General features: G+C 32.2%; 2 protein-coding genes across 2 annotated transcripts; one reads left to right on the top strand and one right to left on the bottom strand.

Moving 5' to 3' along the window:
- Positions 1-1,969: 1,969 nt before the first annotated feature.
- On the bottom strand, positions 1,970-9,885 carry LOC142625455 (U-box domain-containing protein 52-like). The gene is made up of 9 exons (XM_075799106.1): positions 9,711-9,885; positions 6,971-7,095; positions 6,686-6,804; positions 5,347-5,561; positions 5,095-5,179; positions 4,492-4,771; positions 3,576-3,677; positions 3,092-3,502; positions 1,970-2,674 (listed from the first exon to the last, which is right to left on the bottom strand). Exons 1-9 carry the CDS (start codon positions 9,883-9,885, stop codon positions 1,970-1,972), a joined length of 2,217 nt encoding a protein of 738 aa, XP_075655221.1.
- Positions 9,886-13,135: 3,250 nt separating this feature from the next.
- On the top strand, positions 13,136-16,973 carry LOC142623268 (protein RER1B-like). The gene is made up of 4 exons (XM_075796659.1): positions 13,136-13,287; positions 13,874-14,252; positions 16,349-16,529; positions 16,659-16,973. The coding sequence occupies exons 2-4, from the start codon at positions 13,906-13,908 to the stop codon at positions 16,707-16,709; spliced, it is 579 nt and encodes a 192-aa protein (XP_075652774.1). The 5' UTR covers positions 13,136-13,287; positions 13,874-13,905; the 3' UTR covers positions 16,710-16,973.
- The last annotated feature ends 269 nt before the right edge of the window (positions 16,974-17,242 follow it).

The raw sequence follows: 17,242 nt of genomic DNA, 5'->3' as shown, positions 1-17,242 counted from the left end.
TTCTAAATAGCAAACATCGCACTATAGAAATGAAAGTGAATAAACTTGATTCAATCAAAATTGTTTTTTTTTTTGGGGAACCAGCCTTGTTCATGATTTCAATTTGCTGCTACAATCTTTGTTTGGCGTATGAAGTTGAAGTCTGCTTAGGGAAAATTTACTTTGAAAGAGTTTCTGACAACTGAGACATCAGCACCTGGATAAGGTTGGACTGCTCTTGCCTTTGTGTTCCACATACTGCCTGTATTAGTACTGCGGCTGGTAGTTGAGTTAGGCCTCAAGCTTGACAGTCACTTGGGTCTGCTGGAGTGCTAGGCAGCAAAGCAATGGGAAAGATAGGTCCATTTTTTTGTAGAACCCCATCAACATTATCAGTTGATATTAAAATTAAACTGTTTGATGGAGATACTGCTATTAGTATATTGTCCTGGTTCTTGTTCCTTAATATATAACGATCTTACTCCTTATGTTTATCAGACAATTGCCTTGACCGTTTTCATTTGAGTATTTGTGGGGGAGAATGGTTTGAATATCTCAAGTAGGAAAGAATATATACTACTCGATTGTTTATACTTCCATATATGCAGATTACTTTGGATAGAAGCATTCATTTCGTGTTTGATTAGCTGGTCTTTTAACCTCAAACCAATAAGAGGCACAAGATTTGAGTTTTCTAATGTGGAATATTGTTGGAGTGAAAAAAAAAAAAAAACCGTACTCCATTACACTTCTTGTCAATAATATTACATTAAAACAATTTTTTCACTGGCATGCCAATTTCACTTTCTAAACCCCAACAAGATGGGAATCAAATTCCAAGAAAGGAACCTCAAATAACATTTCAATTTAACATTTATATGAAACTATACTTACAGGGGGGGGGGGGGGGGAAGCCTAGTCAATGTGGCCCGTTGAACAACTTCACATAGCAAAGCAACAAAATTCAACGTATTGAATTTTCTGTTGCAATGCTTCCTCAAGGAACTTGAATTGACCTGCTAGCATTACTCAGTTACACCTGTGAACCAAAGAAAATAAACCAACCTTTAGGTTTTGATTTTCATACTGCTTAAAGAATTAATCAATCTATACTTGATTGTCTTCCTGTCAGTGATGATGTGCTTGATGAGTTCTCCAGGAGTGGATCGCTTATAACATCCTGCAAAAAATGTTGACCATATTCTATTACATTATATATGCGAGTGTAATGGTGAATCTATTGATCATCTCTTCCTTCATTGTCCGATTGCTAAGGATCTGTGGTTTATGGTTTTGGGTTTATTTGGAGTAAGTTGGGTTTTGCCAAAGAATGTTGTCGAGCTCCTAGCTTGCTAGCAAGTTTGGTTTGGTCGTCATCGAAATGGTCATATATGGATAGTTGTCTCCCATTGTTTGAGGTGATGTCTTTGGAGGGAAAGAAAAAGCAATTGCTTTGAAGATAATGAGAGATCCATGTCTGAACTCAAGCTATTTTTCTTTAGAACCTCATTGGACTGATTGTTAGCTTTGCGAAACCAATCTTTATCCTCAATTCTTGGTTTACTTGATATATGTAATTTTTGTACTTGATTTGTTCACCCCTGTGCACTTGAATGTCTCTTGTTTTATATCAATAAATCTTATTACTTATATATATAAAAATAAACCTTGCATCAAATATTTCAGTCATGTTATACTTTCCATAGTTGTCAAAGATTATGTTCCATTGACTGACCTTGCTTTCCTTTTCTGTGGACCTGTGCCCTGAGCTGAGCACAAGGAGAAAAAAAACTACTCTTTTGCCTTTTATGTGGTTATTTCTTGATATTGGAGAAGATTTAACAATAATTCAAATGCCAAGTAAAGTTTATTGAATGGAGGTATCATCCGTATATTTAGTGAGCAAATGTTCCTGATAATTTACATGTTTTGAACTCACCTGTGGTATTGAAGCGTGGCTGTGATTGGGTGAGGGATGAGAACTGCTGTGTTAGAGGATATAGTTCATCTTTTCTTCAGCTAGTTCTCTCAGTCTACTGAGCTCCGGCAATACTTCCTTGCAAAGATCTGGCCGGTCTTTCCGTCTGAGTTCTGCACATTGGAGTGCTAGCTTTGCAAAGCACAATGCTTCTTCAACTGGCCAATCAAGCACAGCTGGGTCTAGCATCTCTGTGAATGAACCGTTCTCAATAGACTGTTCAACAATGTAAGCCAGGCCCATTGGTGGCTTGGCTGTTATCAACTGCAGAAGCATGATTCCTAGGGAATAGATATCAGACTTTACATCAAGCATTCCTGTTTGTTGATATTCTGGATCAATATAGCAGAAGGTTCCAACTGTTGAGGTCATGTGGTACTGTGTTACATTTTCATCTACAGCAGGTATGACCCTGGCCAATCCAACATCACTAATCTTACTGACATAGTTGTGGCCTAGCAAAATGTTTCCTGGCTTGAGGTCACAGTGCACTACTGGCTCTGGCTTGGTCTGATGGAGGAAGAGCAGGCCTGTGGCAATTTCTGCTGCAATTCGGAACCTGAGTTGCCAAGAGAGAGCTGGAGTGTTTCCTTTCCGGAAGAGACAGTCATCTAAACTTCCATTAGCCATGTATTCATAGACCAGGATGCCAAACTCGGGACAGGATCCTAGAAGGAGTACCATATTGGGATGTCTTATACAGCCAAGTATGTCTACCTGCATTAGAGTTTAAGAGGAAGATGTAAGAAGCAACTCAATTATTTATTGGTAATGTGCATGTCGTGCTGGGGAGGAAGTGCTTAAGAAAATGAAATTTTTTAACCAAATAGTTGTTTTACAAGCTCTTGTAGAGGATTCTTATAGAATTTGGCATAATAACTTTTGTTTATAACCATCCTGTCAAGCTTATGTGCAAGGCTCCTTGAAATTGAAAGGTGTACTATTCAACAGAAACTTCTGTATTTTTCTTACAGAGGCTGCTTGAAATTGGAAAGCCATGTTGGGATCAACTTGCTTTTTCATTTTTATATGCATGCTATCTTCTTTTTGCGTGCCTAGTTGTCTAATACAATCAAGTGAATTAACTACGATTTATTCATGTATGTTAAGTAGCCTTTATTCTTCATTCCGCACCTCTCGCAGAAATTGTGATCTCCCTTGAGCAGCATCTGGACGTAAAACCTTGACTGCGACTGGTGTATGATCAAGGAAACACCTATACACAGTGCCATAACCTCCTTCCCCAATCTTAAGAGATTCAGAAAAGAAATTTGTTGCCCTCTCAATCTCCTCAATTGTGTATCTCCTGTATTTGAGATCACTTTGGGCTAGATTATCCAATACCCGCCTCGCTTGCTCTGCTTCTTTGAGGGCTTTGATTTTTTCATTTGCTCTTTTTTGTGTTTCCAACTCTGCAATCCTCTTTGCAGCTGCCTTGGACCTAGCTCTTTCTTTCTCTGCTATTGACAGTGCAGCTTCCTCTGCTAGTCTTACCTCATCTAACTTCCGCTCTTCTGCAAGTTTCCAATGATGCAGCTCCATTGCCTATGGTAAACGAAACTTTAGAAACTATCTCTTAATTTTGAGAAGACACAAATTTGATGCATCTTTTCAATACCTTTTGATTTGCTTTAAATGCCTCTCGGGATGCTGCACTGTACATGTCCATTTTTTGCTTCAGGTGCAGCTTCAGTCTCCTCATCTTAGCTTCCTCATCATCCTGCACTTTTTAATTACTCATAAGTGGAAGTTATCTGGATGATGTATGTATAGTACCATCTTAATGAGAAAATTTGATATTTGCAATGCGTATGAAATAGAATCTAATGTTTTAATTTAGATGAAATGAATGTACTGAAAATGGTTCATCTTCTGCTATCTCACAAGTAGCCATTGTATTATGTCTTTGTGCTCAATCTAATGGGTATCTTGGATAGTATCATGGATAGGTATCAAGCAAAAAAAGTGTGCTTATTCTGGGAAATAAACACTTGAGAAAACAACAAGGTTGATGGGACAAATTTTTTCAAGCTGTTTAAAGAATAAATAATGGCGATATCAGGTTGGTTTGGATATTGAGGTTTAAGACTTGTGTGAAGTCAGATTTTAGTACATGCTTCCATTTTTCGTAACTACTAGGATATTCCCTAAAAAGGTATAACTAAAGGAACCATTTAGATTAGGCTTTTATAACTATATCTATGTGTGTGTGTGTGTCTTTCTTTCTTTCTTTCTTGCACCTATGTTCTTGAAAGCAGATACTATTTCTTTTGTTTTTAGAAATCATTGAACGAAACTGTCACTTTCTCTAGAAGCAAAATTATTGAGAATAAACTGTCATTTTTTATTTTTTATTTTATATTGCATGCGGTAAAACTAATATCTTTGACCCTTACCTTTACTGTAAAATATCATAATGTAAATAGATTACACTTGTCTGATGTTTTAGGTATTTTAAATCACAATTATGGTTGCATACTGTATAGGATGGTTTCTTCAAAGAAATGCTGTTTTTTAAGAGATAATGTCTTTACCAAATTCTGGGATGACCATGAACAAGATGTTCTACCACTCTCCTGTGAACTTGATGAGAAATAATCCGAACGACTGAGGTCATTGACCTTGGAATCTAAATAGATTGATTGAGTTGAAAGCTGAGAGGTTTGGCCTGAATCAGTAAAACTGCAGACTGTAGGAAACATCTTTTCAGTGCTTGGCTTCTCACAGCTTATAAATGGTATATCATTATTTGATTCTAGAATTTCCGAATAGGCCTTTGAATTCATATCTCTTCCTCCTTTTGTGAATGGCGTCCTGTGTTCACCGTGATAATGAGGCCAGTCATGTAATGAAGCGAAATGGCATTCAAATTTCAAGCTGCTGTATTAAAAAAATTTGGACTATAGGTATCCCTGTATTTTTCTCTCTCTCTCCCCTTTAAGAATTTAAACAAAGATTTATGCATGAAAAAGAACATGAGGTAGCTCAAATTCAACCTGAATAGCTATGACAGTTCTAAATTCTCTAGAGGTTTTGAAAAAATCCCATGAACTTCAGCCCTCTTCTTTTCAACTCAACAGATTCTTTGATTGATTTAAATATTAAGATTTCATTTCTTTGTCAAGCCATATTAATACCTTGCAACCATGATATCCCTTTTTACTTTGCAGACAGATGGTTGAAAAATATCATTATCAATAACACTAAGGTGTTGCAAGTTTACTGCATCATATTATCCACAATTGGGGAGATTTATTATGACTAACCTGGGTGGCCCATTGCTGCGAGGATTAAATGAATACCTCTCTGCTACACATAAATGATGAGTGTTTTTATCAGTAGTTAAATGAAGAAAAGTTGAGAAGGCTTTATAATTGAGAGGAGCAAACCTCTTAAGTTCATTGTAAGTCTGGAGGGTGTGGCAGAAGTTTCAATGCTTTTGGCACTTAGTTTCTTAATTTGTTCAAGTAGTGGGGAAGTATAGGGGGCTGGACGAGATGCTTTTCGCACTGAAGAGAAGTGGATCCCTTTTGGGATCACATATACGGAGCAGAAATCTGGTGCCCCTTTTGATACAGTGCTTGGAATGCTTGATAACTTGAATCTGCATAGAAAAGACAATTGAAACTTAGCATACTAGAAATAGTCAATGCATCTATAGCCTTATCCGATTATGGATTTATATTCTAAAATTAAGCGTCATATATTCTTTCTAAACTGTAGGTCACACAATTGATTAGGTTAGCTGATCAGAGTTATGGACATGCTACTTCAGTTAAAGCTACAAAGAAAGCATGATGATAGCATGCTTCGCTGTAAGTGATTCTTACGTAACAAATGAAACTACACTGTTCAATCGAAGGATGAGTTACTATAACTTTTTTAGTTGGAGTTGAGTGGATATTCTTTCTGAATCTGTACTTGCCTTCTTGTACGTTGTTTGATAGTGAAACTTCCTATGAATCCGGAAAGTTTTTTTGACGAAAGAAAGAATGCCGCTACTTAATCATTTGATGATTTTAAACTGAGAAGATATTAATCAATTTTTTATTAAACTAATCTACTTAATTTTTGAATAAGAGACGGATTATTCGTTTTTGTTCTTTCAATCAATCAATAATGCAATTCTATTTACACTGTAATGGTTTGGGAAAAGAATGAGCAAAAGGCTACTTTGTTTATTTCTCTAGCAGCTTGACCACTTTTCTCTTGCAATTTAGGAAACCTGCAATTTACAATCAGCTAGATTTTTTTGGAAACTTTGTTTCTTATCGACTGCTTCCTAAAAAGAAAAGAAAAAGAAAAAGAGAAAAAGTTACATTACTACTAGTGCTTTAGTTTGAGCGGTTCACTATTCATGATGTCCTTCCTTTTTTAATTAGTTTTCTGACTTCCAATTGGTTTGCATTTCTCATGTTCGAATTGTTCTGCTCCTAGAGATCAATAATTTAATTCTAACTTCATTTATTCATGAGTCATGATGTCAATTGGTTAATTCTTGTGATTTTCATTTCCTATTTATTTGTTTACTCAATTATGGCAGTGCAAAAACCTTGGAGAAACAAGGCATTTGAGGCATATCACAGGGGCATAATAATCCAAGGCAGTTTTACAAACCCCTCTAATATTTGAAGATATTATCTTTTGACCTTTTATTGTGAGTTTCTTTCTTTTTCCTTCCCTCTTCTGGGAGCTTGATCATGTTAAAAGATTAGAAGGAGAGATTACCTCAAAAATCCATGCCGCGGAGCACCAAGAACCAACTTCTCTATTGCAGCATAGGCAACATAGTCTGTTAATGCTTTTCCTATATCTGTGTCTTCGAGTAAGACATCGAGGCAGTGTATCTGATACAAAATTTTGCACATGACAATGAATAAAAGAAAAGATATGGAAATAATAAAAGGTGGTATCATGAACAGAAATAAAACATCATGACATTTTCTGTGCATGGTGCTAGAGGACATTTTCTTATTGCATAAAGAGAAGATAATGGAAAATGCCAAAACCTACATCTTTACGAGAACAGTAGCAGTGGTAGGTAAAGAATATATCCCTATTTTGCTGCTCAAGTTGTTGTCTGCGCAGTGAGGCAGCTTTTTCATTGCTATCACAAATGGCAGCACGCTTTCCCCCATCTGTACATACAAAAGTCATTACAGCTTCTAATCTTGTATTGAAGAGAAATTATCTGCAATGGTGAGAACAGGCACGCAATCTTGCTAGTGTGACACCATAAGCCTTTTTTTTAGATGTATTTAACATTTTGAACTTATTCTCTTAGTTTCTGCTATCATTGTTACAAATATAAATGTTATAGAGCAACAAGTTCTATAGAAACTAGTGGATGCCATGCATGAGAATATATAACTATTTTGTAATGCAGCATAATGATGTGTCATGCTGTGAACCAAGGCAAGTAGCAGTAAAAAGCTTCAAATAATTTATTACTCAAAACTTATCGCAAAATTACACCGTTATCTTAATCAAAATTAAAAAGGCATAAGAGATAAATTTCATAATAATCTATTACTCAAATAATTGGTAAGAACATTCAAATACATAGTCATGTAGTTGTGTTTTGATATAAACTTAAGATTCTAGTTCCAAATTAAATAACTAAGTAATAACCCAAACTAAAATCAAAGTAAAGCTCAAAGAGGGAGAAAGAAAACTTTGTGACAGGGAATTAGATAATCACAACACCAAAATGCATCAGCTTAAAGAAGAGCTATAAAAAAACATGAAAGTAATCAACAAAAATTAGAGCTACAAGCAAGAACAAAATTCCACCTAGCGAGACAAAGAGAGAAATCATCTTTTTGTTTGGTGTATATATATATGGATTGAATGAGAGAGATGATATCAAATTGATAGAAAAGAAGACGGGGAATGAAGGAAGCGTAACGGTAAAGTAGAGAATAATGGAGAAATAAAAAGGCAAAAATGGAGGGGAAAAGTTAGATTAAATGTAACAATAAGGTGGAGAATAATAGGGAGAAGAAAAGGTAGGGTAATTATTGGGTACTCCCAGAGTACTATAAATGCGTATTCCCTCTTCTCACATAACTGTGAGCCTTACTAATTAAAATGGACAAAACTTAGGTACAGTACTTTAAATGCAATTCCTTAGGTTCCCCTTTTAAGATTCAGCCATGTGGTTACTTAACTAAAAATTACATTTCTATTCTATGAGAAAAAATCTACATGGTAGAATCTTAAGAGAGGAATCTAAAGAACAACACCTAAGTACTGTATTTAAGTCTTGCCCAATTAAAATTATGGTTGGAGTGGGACCCACAATTTATATGAGAGGGGAGAGTACGCATTTATAGTACTTCTGGAGTATTCAATAATTTTCCAAAAAGATAAATAGGAGAGACAATTGGAAATAAGTGGATGAAGTGTCACAATGAGATATTAGCAAAATTAATTGCTAGGCTACATGTATAGTTTGAGCATATATAAAGTTAAAATTGTTAAAATAGTTGAATGTTTGAATCTGTAAAGTTACATTAAAAATAGTTACAGCATATGTAAAGCTAAAACCATCAAAATTGTTGAGTTTTATTTATTTATTTTATATATAGAAAATTTTGTTACCTGTTTGAATATATAAAGTGACATAACTGAATGTGCTACTCTATTAAATATTTTAATAATTTTTATGTTTAATTTTGTCTAAAAAAATACAGGAAAAAAAGAAGATGATATGGCACAATATTGATAAGTTACAATCACATTAGAGGATGTGTAAAGTTATGGTGAACTATTGAATATATTAATATATATATTTTTTAAAAAAACAATATGACCAATGATGTGGCTCAAGAGGAGCATAATAACATTAAATATAGATAAAGATAAGTATACAAGGATTTAAGTATTACATATAGATAGGTACAATCATGCCGTATGCACAGTTTTCTTGTTATTTGGATCCAAAATATTTTAAATAGGTATCATTTTTTTTTTCTTTTACATATATCTGTCTATTATTATTACTATTACTGTCATGGTTTTAAAAATTGAACCGGATTGGTCGGTTGAACCGGTTCAATAGACCAAGAACCAGTTCGATAAAAACTGGAAAAATTGCCGGTTTAATTGGTAAAATTTGAGAACTGAATCTGTTTTCGATTCTTTGACCGTTCTGGTTTTTAAAACCATGGTTATTGTAGTTGTTCTCATTTTTGTTATTATTATTGTTATTTGCTAATGCTACTTCTACAGTACTACAAAATAATTGAGGAACCCAAACCCTATGAAATACCATTCTGTGGCAACTATTCATCCTGGTTGCTGTATTCATCTATAATCACAATTTTGTTGAATTATTGAGGCATTTTTTTGAGAAGATTAATGAAGTTATTCCAAACCAATTTTACCAGTTTAAGCAAGATACACATTTCCTAAGGTCTTATACTTAAGTATTTTCAATTAATTTCAAATTTAAACTATATGACTATATTTACCAAATACATCATAAAAAGTGTAATTTTTTCAAAAACAATTAAATTCAACCATACAGTTTATTGATTAATGTAATCATACGATTGACTTTGATTGGAAAACATAAGATAAAACACTCAGAAACTGCATTTAAGTTTGTATAAAAAAAAAAAGAAAAAAAAGAAAAGAAACTGCATTTAAGTTTAGCCTATAAACTTAACATGCATGATGTACCTCCTAAATAACACATTTTAATATGCATGAGAGAGAGAGAGAGAGAGAGAGAGAGAGTTACATGTACATGAGGATGCTCTTTTAACAACATGGATTAGAACGAGAGTTTCGCCCTTGGAAAGAAGATGGTCAGTAGCCCATTTGAGAGCTTGTTGGCTCCCTTTGTCATTGTCTATGGCAACTGCAACTATCCCATTTCCTTCTTCTGTCTTCTTTATCTCTTTTTTCTTTGGAAGCCACATTTTCTTTCTCCCAAAGAAAATAAAAAAAACCTTATACTTTCTCTTATCTACATTTCACAAACTATTCAAGATGACCCAGAATTTAAAAATAACAGAAACGCTTTTTGTTCAAGAATCTTGATAACATTTTATGTGTTAAACTTGTTTTCTCCCTCAACCTTTATAACTTAAAAGCATCAAATTTCTGATGCTTAATAATATCTTTTGTTAGTAATTTCCGTTTTCTGTTATAACAATCAGTTGGTTAATTACCCTTTTTTGGCTTACCAATAAGAGCCTCACAAAGAGTTAGAAGAAGATAGAAACAATAAATTTAGAAAACTTAAGACCCCTATAATAAGTAATAACTCTATTCCTCTCCCTCCCACTATCTCTCTTGAAAGTTTACTAATATTGATGAGCAGTTAAAAGCCTAATATTTGACTTTCATCGAGGTCAGTGACTTGTAAGATCTTAACACGTCAATATTCTATTAATAAAAATCCCATGTGTTCATTATTTTTAGTGTTTTGTTTTGTGTTGTACTTATCACAACTGGTCAAATGTTATTTTTTTTTAAAGATTCTTCTTTACATTTTTTTTTGAGAGCGAAGATTCTTCTTTACTTATAAATTAACTAAAGTTTAATCTTGAAAGAAAAATAGACATATCTACATATATATTAATAGGCAAAACTTAGAGAAAGTTAAATTAGAATTTCAAATTAGGGTCTAATTTTGCATTATATGTCCTAAATTATTTATTTTTAGAAAGAATTTTATTTAATAATTTTAGAATCAAATGTGGGACCACATCATAAATATCTATCTAAGTGAATTATTGAGTACAAAAACAAAATGCAAATAGTCTAGAATAAATGAATCGTAAAAAAAAAAAGTGCTTCACAATAATAAAAATTAAGAAGTAATAAAAAATAAAATAAAAATAAAAAAATGGATGGTTTACATTTTATACCTTATAATATTTTTACAAGACTTTTTAACAATATTATAAGACTTTTTAAAGAGTTAATAGAATATAAGAATGACTATCAATAGTATTTAAATTATATATATAGGAATTACAATATGCATCTTATTGTAAATTTTTAAGTGTATCCATACATATGCATGGGGTTACAAGCTAGTGTAGTATAAACTATAAAATGAAAGATTAAAAATGGGATGCAACTTTTATTCAAAATTCCTCATCATGTGTCAATACCATTGAGATTGACTTTAGCATTTTGAGTGTGCTATATTTAGAGTTTGTGATGTATGAATTATTTCATTAGGAAAAAGTTTGGCTCCAAATATATTTGAAATTCTCTTCAACTTTATTAATAAGTTATATAATTTTTTTAAATAATACACATATATAATTTTATAAATTGTTATGTAATAATTTGGAAATGAAAGTTTTATTCATTTTGTAACGTATAGTATTTTGTTTTATCAAACTTAAATGATATCTACTTTTTAGTTTTTACTATTAATAAATCTAGTGATACAAATTTTTGTTATAACTTTTATAAAAATGATGTCAATGGTGGGTTGTGGGTCTACATAAAAGTGAAGTAGTTCCAAGCATAACTTATCACCTTAACAAATTGTGAAAATTTAACATCCTTCTTTGCTATAGCATGATTTATCATATAAGATACCATAGTGATTAATTACTACCATGGTAATTAAGCCATTGTTCTGCATTTTTTTTTTGATGAATGCCATTGTTCTGCATGCTTAGGGTTTTTAACTTGACAATATTTTTTCAGTCTTTAATTTGAGTTGAGAGTATGGTTTTGATTTTGAAAACGTAGATGAGTGTGGTATGGTTGGCTTAGCTAGCTTTTTCCTTTTTCTTCTGAGAAAGGCTTCACTAATTTTCATCATAAAAGAAAATGAACATATTTTTAAAGTTTAATTTTTTAATCTATAATTGTAATTTTGTCCAACTTATTTAACAAATAAACCATGGAAAATTTTTACACTAAACAAATGCTCATTCCATTCCAAATTGTTTGTCATGTTCCCATCAAAAAAAAAAAATTGTTTGTCATGTTTAAAAAATCCAACTTTTTAAAGAAATATCATTTATTATCTTGCCTTTCCAAAATTACCCTTAAACAAGGTTATGAAAAATTTCTATAGTTTAAATTAAAAAAAAAGTAGTTATCAGAAATTTGAAATATAAATCTACCAGTTGGTATAAACCTCTTTTGATTTTTATAATTTTTTTTTTTTTTTACAAACTAAGTAACGTGATTAGAAGGGCTCCTAGACTCATACAACAATTAAATGAATGTTTCATAGATACTAGATAGTGTTGGGTATTTTTTTTTCCCATTAATTAGAATAAAATCATGTTTCATAGATATTGTTGGGTATTTTTTTTTGCAATAATAGAATAAAATCCAACCTAAAAAACGTACGCCTAATACAATACAAATTCTAATACTATTGGCTTGCTTTCAAATTCAACCTTATCCTTTAAATGAAATCTAAAAAATACTCCAGACTACTACAATGCGTATGTTGAGATTCTTTTTTCCTTTTTAAATACTCCCAAATATAAAATAGAAAAATTAGTAAACCAGTGGAAGAGATTCTTTTTTCCTTTCCAGAAACATAAGAATATTTTTTTTTAGAACTCACCTGCTGTAAAAAAAGATGTTGTATACACCCGAAATAGGGTACATACTCTCCATTGAAGGATTCTTATTCCCATAAAGTGATTCTCTTTGTTTTTTCAGAATTAACATAAGTAAAATAATAAAATAGAAAAAAAGAAGAATAAAAAAAAAAAGAAAAAGAAATTTTTTTTTAACTAAACATTATAATTTTATGGTTTAAGATTACTAAGCTGGTCCTTTCATTACTGGAAAAAGCTTAATTTGGTCTTTTAATTATGAATTGTGTCCATCTTGTCCCTCAACTCTCAAAATCCAATCAATTTCAGCTATTATTAATTCTATTAAAATTAAAAATTTAGTAGTTAACTAAGAAAAATAATAAATATTTGGATCTATTTGAAATTCGTTTATTTTGCTGAAACTAAAATTTTTTTACTGAAAATATTGTAAATAAAAATAAAAACTAAAAAGTTTAGCTGAAATAAGTATAGTAAAACCTATGAATAATGTCAAAAAGTGCGGTGTAACTTATAAATAATTGAAAAAATAAACTAAACAGAACAGCAAAATAAGTGGGAAAAAATAAAAAATTAGGAAAACCAGTAGTTGAAGTATCAAATTAAAATATAACCGGCTGGCCACAGTTCCGTTCATCTTTCACTCTTCTCCTAACTCTTTGTGAAAAAAAAAAAAACCACCAGGCTCAAATTCAAACTCAGACTCACTCAAAAAGAAGAAGAAGAAGAAGAAGATTGATCACTCACTCAGCGCATGATCTCAAAGCTCAACTGGTGAAATTACTACTTTATCCTTTCTTTATTTTTAGTCAATTTTGCTATATCTTTGTTTAATTTGGTTCAAGTTCAAAACCCTAATTATCTCAGTAATCTGAATGTTACTTACTTACTTCAATATTTTTAGTTCCTACAATACACATTATTGAACACTTGCTCAAACCCTCTGTTTGGTTACTGGGAAAATTTGAGAGAAAAAAAAAATATGAAAGAAAGTGTTCATGAATGGTAACCGTTATTATGCATTCCTGTTCTGAAATAAAATAATTTATTTATTTTTTCTCTAAATACTTGTAATTCAACGTATAATGATCAAGAACTAGCAGGCTGTTTGGCTGCTGAGAAAAAAAGAAGGTAAAAGAAAGAAGATTTGAAATATTTGAGTCATATGCTTTGTACTGCTATAATGCTAAAAAGGGTATTGAAAAAATTGGATTTGCCAAATGTTTTAATGTAGACTCAGTTCCTAAAAAAAAAATGGAAATTTAGTTGTTCTGGACCTCTGGTCCTTTTACCATGGTATTAGTTTTTGTTGTTATTGAAATTTAATTTATATTTAGATTTCAAATTTTGGGTTTTGTAGAGTTAAGCTGTAAAGATTAGAACCCAATTTTCATGGAGGGACAAGGAACTGATTCAGGTTCAGTGGCGCCTCTTGCCAACTGGAGAAATGATTTTTCGAAGATGTTTCAGTACTATTTGGACCGATCCACACCTCACCCGCTTCAGAGGTGGCTAGGAACACTTGCAGTGGCAATGGTTTATGTTTTGCGTGTTTACTCTGTACAAGGATTTTATGTTATTTCCTATGGTTTGGGGATCTATGTCTTGAATCTCTTAATCGGGTTTTTGTCGCCAAAGGAAGATCCAGAGCTTGAAGTCTTGGATGGGGCTTCTTTGCCAATGAAAGGTTCTGATGAATTTAAGCCTTTCATTCGCCGCCTCCCCGAATTTAGATTCTGGTAATTTAGCATTTCTCATTTTTATCAGTCTTCTTTGTTATGCAAATTCATTTCTGGAGTGCATATGTATATTTTTAGAAACTAGATTTTCCTGTGGTGTAGTTTCTTTTTATTTTTTTATTTTTTTAATGAGGGTTTTTTTTTTTGGTAACTGCACTATCTCCTGTTTAATGAGTTTAAGGCTGGATAGTCATTAATCACCCCTGCTTTGAGGAAATTTATCGGGAGAAGCATTTTAAGGGCCTACTTGAGCTTAAATATTGTTTGAATTATTGGTTTGGTTGTTGTTGCCATTGCAACTCATATTGGAGGGATAATCTTGTGTATTCTGTAAAGCAGAATATTTTACTACTTTGTTCTATTCCTTATCTTTCCATGTTCCATTTTATGTTAGATGGAGAAGTGTATAGAATGGTTGAATCGAATGTTATAACATTCATGACAAGCTTACATGGTAGCTTTTGTGTCATTTTAAACTTCAATTCTAATTTTAATAGTATAACTGTTTACATGGTAGCCTTTTCATTTTAAAAGCTAAATGATTCAAGTAAATTACTAGCCTTTTCATTTCTTTTAGTAACATTGTTATTGCCAAGTCTCCGTTTAGAATATGCTTTGCTTATTTTCTCAATTTGTGAACTATACTGTATTTTACAATATGAGATTCTTGAGGACTTGAATAATTGAATCTATTAAGTTAGCTGGCTAATCAATGTTCCACTACAAAAGGATCGCTATTTCTCCAACAAAACTGCAGTTTGGCAGAGATTAAACTATGGTGGGCAGGCCTGGTTGGATTTTTTTCCAAATGAATGAGTCTCTAAGCCTCAGGGTTTACCATGCTTGGGCTATCCTGATGGAGGCACATTTTGAGTTTCTTTTGAAATGGCCTATATATTTTACCGTTATACAATACAGTGACCAATTTTAATGAACATCAATTAAATGGTAACAGGCTCATTCTTTTGGTGCTTGGTAGATTTTTTGAACACAACATGTATAGAAATTTTGTTTGGCTTAGGACACTGCCTGCGATCTTTGGTTTTTTAATGTACCTTTTCATCTTTTTTGGAATGAAGATTTACCTATAAAAAAGAAGTTCTGTTTGGCTTGTACTACCTTGTAGTTTCCCTGTGATTTGTTTATGTTCACTGCTTCATATTTTGCATTCTCTTTTGTAATATCATCAATATGTACCTTCCTATTATGTACTAGACGGTTAGAATACCCTGGGTAGTTCTTTTTGCTATTTTCCTGTTAAATTGCTTTTTCAATCTTTAGATTAGAAGTTTCTTGTTCTGTGGCTTAAATAGTTGATTTGTCAATCCACTGACTGATTCTAGTGCCTTTTGATATGTTGCCCATTTTTAGTTTTTAGGGTTGATTGGAACTATGGGGTTGTTTGCAATGTCCATCTTAAACTACTTAATACTTTGCAACTTCCACCCCACCATCCATAATCAATGTTAAAATTAATATTATTAGTGGGTTAAAGGGATGGATATTCCAAATTAGAGTGAACTAATTTGCTAATTTTGACATAGTAGTATATCCCACCACCCAATCAACCCACTAATTTGTTAATTTTAATATTAATTTTAGATTCTGGTGTGGATATTGCAAACTAATCTTGAACTAAGGAGCTGATTGAGAAATTTTATAATCCAGGGTGGACATTGCAAGCGATCCAATACTTTGGGGTGGATAGCTACAGTTAACCATATATATATATATATATCTTTTTCTTTTAATTTATTTAAATTTCATTACTCAGATCTGTGTTGCATGATAGAAAATATGGTGATTGAAAAATTTCTGTGCTTTTAATTTCATTATTTTATTTTGCATCTTACATGCATCATTGTTTTATATCTATAAAGTTTTTATAGGTGGAAGTTCTTAGATTATTTCCTTTTGATACGTTGGCCAAGAGCCTTGTAGTTTAATTAACACTTCCTGTTGTTTCTAATGGAACCGTCAACTATCAAATTAGCAAAAAAGATTGAAAAATTTCCTTGCTTTACATTTTTATATTTTTATTATTATTATTTTAAATATGGTTGGGTTGGTTTAACTTTCCTGGTTGATAATCTCAGGTATTCCATCACAAAGGCTTTTATTGTTGCATTTGTCTTGACTTTCTTTTCTATGTTGGATGTACCTGTTTTCTGGCCAATATTGCTCTGCTACTGGGGTGTACTATTTGTCCTCACGATGAAGCGACAGATCTTACACATGATCAAGTACAAATATGTCCCATTTACTGTTGGAAAGCAGGTCAGTTATATTGGTTACTAATTTAAAAAAAAATTATAAAGTTGCATATTTTTGGTGGGTGGTCCTTTTTAGCCCTTCATCTGTTATTATGTTTATACATATATAATATGTTTCCTTTTATTTTGACAGACGTATACTGGTAAGAAGTCAGCTGGAAGTAGTGATTCAAGAAGAGACTAAAAGCTATAAATGCGCTGCCACAAGTAAAAGAAGAAAGAGATGCTGAAGATTTGTATATAGTTCTAGGAAAAATGAAAAATTTGGACTTTGAACATGCTTGTAGATATTTCAAAATTCATAGGGAATATGTACATTATATCTCCATGTATACTTGGATTTTAAAACAGCTTTGGAAGGTTCACATTTGATGTCAGTTCTTCTGTAGTTAAATAAAAACCATTGTTGGGATAGAGTTTTATCTAATTGTGCTTGCTTATTGAATTATGAATTTATTATATTTCATTTTTGATTTGATATCATGGCCATGGCCTTTTTCTATGTTACAATGTACTAAGGTCAATTAGAAATTGTCTCATTTATCCCGTGAAGAAATAATTTAAGAATTAGAGCAATGTTATTTTAGATACTCAGTGCATGCTCAGGTTAACTGAATGGTGTAACTCAAAGGTTTGCATTGAAGTTAGTTTCTGTTTTTCAACTACATAACCCAATTTTATGAGTAGTTGCACGTGATTACTGAAATTTGGAGTGCT

This window comes from Castanea sativa, chromosome 2 (assembly GCF_040712315.1).
Source record: "Castanea sativa cultivar Marrone di Chiusa Pesio chromosome 2, ASM4071231v1".
Classification (NCBI taxonomy): Eukaryota; Viridiplantae; Streptophyta; class Magnoliopsida; order Fagales; family Fagaceae; genus Castanea; species Castanea sativa.
This window is presented reverse-complemented; position numbering and strand designations above follow the sequence as displayed.

What these genes read in the sequence shown, in the direction of transcription:
- LOC142623268 (XM_075796659.1), top strand. Translation starts at nt 13,906, where the DNA reads ATGGAGGGACAAGGAACTGATTCAGGTTCAGTGGCGCCTCTTGCCAAC. An exon ending in CTCCCCGAATTTAGATTCTG is followed by an intron (nt 14,253 to 16,348) that starts GTAATTTAGCAT and finishes TGATAATCTCAG; the next exon opens with GTATTCCATCACAAAGGCTT. An exon ending in CATTTACTGTTGGAAAGCAG is followed by an intron (nt 16,530 to 16,658) that starts GTCAGTTATATT and finishes TTATTTTGACAG; the next exon opens with ACGTATACTGGTAAGAAGTC.
- LOC142625455 (XM_075799106.1), bottom strand. Translation starts at nt 9,885, where the DNA reads ATGTGGCTTCCAAAGAAAAAAGAGATAAAGAAGACAGAAGAAGGAAAT. An exon ending in GCTACTGTTCTCGTAAAGAT is followed by an intron (nt 6,805 to 6,970) that starts GTAGGTTTTGGC and finishes ATTTTGTATCAG; the next exon opens with ATACACTGCCTCGATGTCTT. An exon ending in CCGCGGCATGGATTTTTGAG is followed by an intron (nt 5,562 to 6,685) that starts GTAATCTCTCCT and finishes TTTTCTATGCAG; the next exon opens with ATTCAAGTTATCAAGCATTC.